General features: G+C 52.9%; 4 protein-coding genes across 4 annotated transcripts in view; all 4 read left to right on the top strand.

Annotated features, from left to right (window-relative positions):
* TraAM80_08345 (uncharacterized protein) overlaps window positions 1-479 on the top strand; it is a gene marked incomplete at both ends in the record, with an annotated part of 531 nt that extends 52 nt beyond the window's left edge. The window contains one exon of the mRNA XM_029385097.1: window positions 1-479. This exon is cut by the window's left edge and continues 52 nt beyond it. Within this exon, the coding sequence (XP_029235053.1) occupies window positions 1-479 (479 nt within the window).
* Window positions 480-1256: 777 nt separating this feature from the next.
* On the top strand, window positions 1257-1784 carry TraAM80_08344 (retrotransposon hot spot (RHS) protein; the record flags this gene model as incomplete). The annotated part of the gene is made up of 1 exon (XM_029385096.1): window positions 1257-1784. The coding sequence occupies one exon, from the start codon at window positions 1257-1259 to the stop codon at window positions 1782-1784; it is 528 nt and encodes a 175-aa protein (XP_029235052.1).
* Window positions 1785-2029: 245 nt separating this feature from the next.
* On the top strand, window positions 2030-2380 carry TraAM80_08343 (retrotransposon hot spot (RHS) protein; the record flags this gene model as incomplete). The annotated part of the gene is made up of 1 exon (XM_029385095.1): window positions 2030-2380. One exon carries the CDS (start codon window positions 2030-2032, stop codon window positions 2378-2380), a length of 351 nt encoding a protein of 116 aa, XP_029235051.1.
* A 750-nt stretch (window positions 2381-3130) lies between these two features.
* Window positions 3131-3493, top strand: TraAM80_08342 (uncharacterized protein; the record flags this gene model as incomplete). The annotated part of the gene is made up of 1 exon (XM_029385094.1): window positions 3131-3493. One exon carries the CDS (start codon window positions 3131-3133, stop codon window positions 3491-3493), a length of 363 nt encoding a protein of 120 aa, XP_029235050.1.
* Window positions 3494-3964: the final 471 nt, after the last annotated feature.

The raw sequence follows: 3964 nt of genomic DNA, 5'->3' as shown, positions 1-3964 counted from the left end.
GCTGCTGCCTTCGCAGGCTGNGCCCCGTGCAGCCCAGTCATGTGGCAAACAGTTTCCTCGCGGAATTCACGTGCACCGCGCCGCGTGTTGGGCACAGCGTATATTTGCGTCGCGGGGGCAATGCGGTGGCGTCTATTTTCCTTCTCGCGGGTGAACGAACAGGCGGCGGGTGCTCTGCTCCTTCGTACCTCAGCGAATTGCAGCGCAAAATGCCACCGCGACGAGGCAGTCAATTTCACTGTGAGTGGGTGATATTTGCGTGTGACTACGCACACACACAGAGCTGTGGGGATCCGAATGTCAAGTGCAATACGAGAAGCGGGGAAAAGCTTGTTGCAGTTGTTGTGTGCCCTGCAATTCACACGGATTGTCGAGGGAGATCTAAAACAACCAGAGCAAATGTGTGGGAGGGTGCCGTGATGCATCGCTGTTGCGTCGTGTGCGGGATTGGGGGTGCCTGTGCGTGTGTGTGTGTGTGAGGTCTGTGTGCCGCGTACCTTGTGGGTGGCCCTCTCTCTTTTTTTCGTTGCGGCTGCGTAGAGCTGCGTCTGTGCGTATTTTACCTTTTTCTTTCATTCCCCCTTTTGTCTGGTAGTTGGTGTTCGCCCACAGTTCAACTCACGTTAACTTAACCACTACGAAGGAAAACAAAATTAATGAAGGAAAACATGTCTGAGAGCTGCGAGGAAGAATGCCACGGCACCGAGGAGCCCCCTGCAACTAATGTTTGACAGGGAGGAGGGCAGCAGACGAGGTTGAGGTTTGATGGCAACAGGCAACAACTCGCACCGTAGCCCCGAAGGGTGGAAGGAAGAGAGCACGAAGAGGAGGAAAGGGGCCGACGACCGTTGCTGGAGGGACTCTACGAATCCGTGTTTAACGCGAAGTGGAGTTGCGTCGTGGGATTTCCCGAGGGCGAAGAGAACAACATGGTGGTGCGAATGGAGGCGGAAGAGGGCCAATGGCCGGAAGTGTTATGGAATTACACGAAGGAGTCGTGCTTTTTTTCCCCGGTGGGTGGTGAGGGGCAATTCCGCCCAGCACCCCCACGACTCATGGCCCTTTCCTCTGAAAAATGATGGCCGTTCTCGCTGTTACAAGAGGAATATATTGCCGACTGTTACATTAACGTTGAGGCGCAGCGGGTGTGAAAGATAAATCCATGAGATTTGACAGCATGTTTCAGCACTAAATATCCGGAAACGCCTAGCATAATACGTCGTCTTTTGAGTGGAACCCCCGGGGTAGGGAAGTCGATGGCGGCTGGCTCCTACCTCCTCTGCCAGCTGCTGCACTACGACGCTGGAAAAATGCATGTGGTTGTGTACTGCGTTGGAAGAATTTTGGCATACATGTTTGAGAAGACCACACAAACGGTGGCACAATACGAGGGCGAGCTTATTATTAGGGGGGCTATAATACATTTGGTCAGGAATGGAATGAAAGGGTGTGCTATCTACGAGGCTGCAGAGTGGTTCCACGCACCATCAGAAGTTTTTTTGCCCTCCCCCCATTTATGGAGCATGATTGTTGTGTCACCCCCGCACGAAAATAACTTCTCATCATGGGAGGAACGCGCGTGTGCCATGCGCATCATCATGAATTGCCCTGAGGAGCTTGAGGTGAAGGCGATGTGTGCGTGGAGGATGTGTCATCAGCCTGCAGAGGAGCAAGATGAGTGCTGGAGAAGAAGGGTGCAACAACGCATGGATGACGTTGGACCAATTCTACGTTGGATCTTTGATGCGGATGCGTATCTGGTGCGCCGTCTGATCGCTTGTTGATTACTTACAAGGACTCAGGGCTTCGCATGCTGAAGAGTACTTTGCTTACGGAGGTTTGAGAATTGGGTGTTGTGACCATCTGATTTGTGCACTTGTGAAAATTGTCCGAAAACGGTCCAGTTGTGGCGAGTTCTTCCTATGCGCAATGATAAGCGATTGCATCGGGTGGATAGCAGCGGACCACTTGCAGGCGACAATGAAGAAGGAGTTTTATTTTCTAACATTGGAGTTGTGGGGGCAACATTATGTCACCGTTTCTGGAAAAGTATTCTTTGAAGGCGTTTGCGGAGCGTGTTTTTGTCGAGACACTCGTGGATAAACTGGTGGAGCTGAGCCCAGCAACAGCTCGCTCTGCAAGGCGCTGCCTTTTGCAACGCCAGCCTGAGTTACATCCCAAGGTGGCGGTGAAGTTGGAACCGAGGAGCACTGAAACTGTGAGGATGGATGTGAACTTACGGGGTGCTGTACGTGCTGAGGAGCAAAATGTTTCCGCTGCTGGGCGTTTTTTTTTGTTGTTGACTCACATGCGCGAAGGGCGATGGCTGGATTGCAGAAAACTAAGACGGGTGGGCATCACACCGACACCAGCGCGGTGAGGCAGTTCAGTGAGTGTCTGGTGAGTTATTTTAACGGCCAGGACACTTTTGCTCAATGCTTGTCGTGGGAGGTTATTTACGTGCGGCATGGCGGCGGCACGCCGATAGACACGTGGCAGAAGTGCGACAACTCCGCGAAGCTGAGCGGCAAGGAAAACAGAAGGGTACAAAAGTTCTGGGAAGAAAAGCTACGTGAGTACCAGGTGGCGGTAACAGCTGAAAATGTTGCAGATGTCGAAAATGTTTTAAGACGGCAACAATAGAAGGACACGATGGAAAATTGAGGCATTTGGAAGGAGCGTGGGGGTTCGTATTTTTTGTGAAATATTTTAGGGAAATAATTTATATCATTTGCTATTTTGTGTGGGTAGGAGGCGTACTTAGGGCCTCGGTCTGCCGTGCGCCAAATGATTATTATGGCCAGCGCTACCACAGCAGCACCTTTTTTTTTGTTTTTGTTGTGGTTGCGAGAGAAATTGTGTGGGGAATGATGGCGCCTTGTGGGTGTACGCCGGCAGTATTCCATTGGTGATATCTCCTCGCTGTTCCCAGTTGGTTGCTGCAGAGAGTTTGGTCGAGAGGGTAAGTTTTGCATGCTGAGTGGGCTCACCGGCAGGAAGGCAATTGCGGCGGCCACCACAGCCCAGAAGTCGGGGGCAAACCGAATTTTTGTGATTGCTTTTGCGCCTTGGCGTGGTGTTTTTCTCTTTTTTTTTTGGGTGCCATCGTTTTTGGTTCGTCTGTGCTCCAATGGGGGGTGCCGCATGCGCCGCTGAGAGCCTCGAGCAAACGCCGTTGGCGCCTCTCTTTTGTTGGGTTGCCGTCCTGGGCGCATGTGCCTGTTCCGTTTTGTTCGGGCTGCACGCACTGACCGAGCAGTCTGAGGCTACGGCTGCGCTGGCGTCTTCCTCGCTTGTGAGCCGAACGAAGCAGCAGGAAAGGGGGCTGCCGCTCTTATTCCGCAGGGCTTTTTTGACGCTTTTTTTAAAATGTTACGCCCCACTCCTGCAGCGTTGCGCTGAGGGAGGTGGGGGGCGTTGGGGAGTTTGTGGGGGCTGTGATGGGAGGTCCTGCCCGGCATGCGCACTGCGTGTTGCCGCTGGCGGGGTTTGAAGGGGCTGGGCGGGGGAGACGGTAAGCGAGGTGCTTATGAATTTGTTTTTTGTTGTTTGATTTATGCGGGAGGCGTCCCACACTGCGGACTCTCCGTGCGGGTGCGTGTGGGTGTTTCTTCGGGCTGCGCACAACAGTCGCTGCCACCGCCGCCTTCTTTGCGGCTGCCGTTTTTTATGGGCGGCGGCGAGTGTGAGATCGTGCGGCCCACACGTTCGCTAATGCGGCCTTCGTTTTTTGGATTGTCGCTGTTCTTTTCGGTGTGCCCAACTGTGGGCGAGGGCGGTGTCGTTTTTTGGTGTCGGTGTCTTTATTTGTTTTGCTTGCTTTTTTCTCACAACTTTCTCTCCCCAACACACTCGGAATGAAAGACAAGACACACTACTCGCTATTGTGCGCTTTGAGGGTTCTGGAGTCACCACCAGCAACACACACACACAGCGACCACACGCATATATAATATATACGCTC

Source organism: Trypanosoma rangeli (genome assembly GCF_003719475.1).
Source record: "Trypanosoma rangeli strain AM80 chromosome Unknown Tra_15.4_contig_00403, whole genome shotgun sequence".
NCBI classification, from domain to species: Eukaryota; Euglenozoa; class Kinetoplastea; order Trypanosomatida; family Trypanosomatidae; genus Trypanosoma; species Trypanosoma rangeli.
This window is presented reverse-complemented; position numbering and strand designations above follow the sequence as displayed.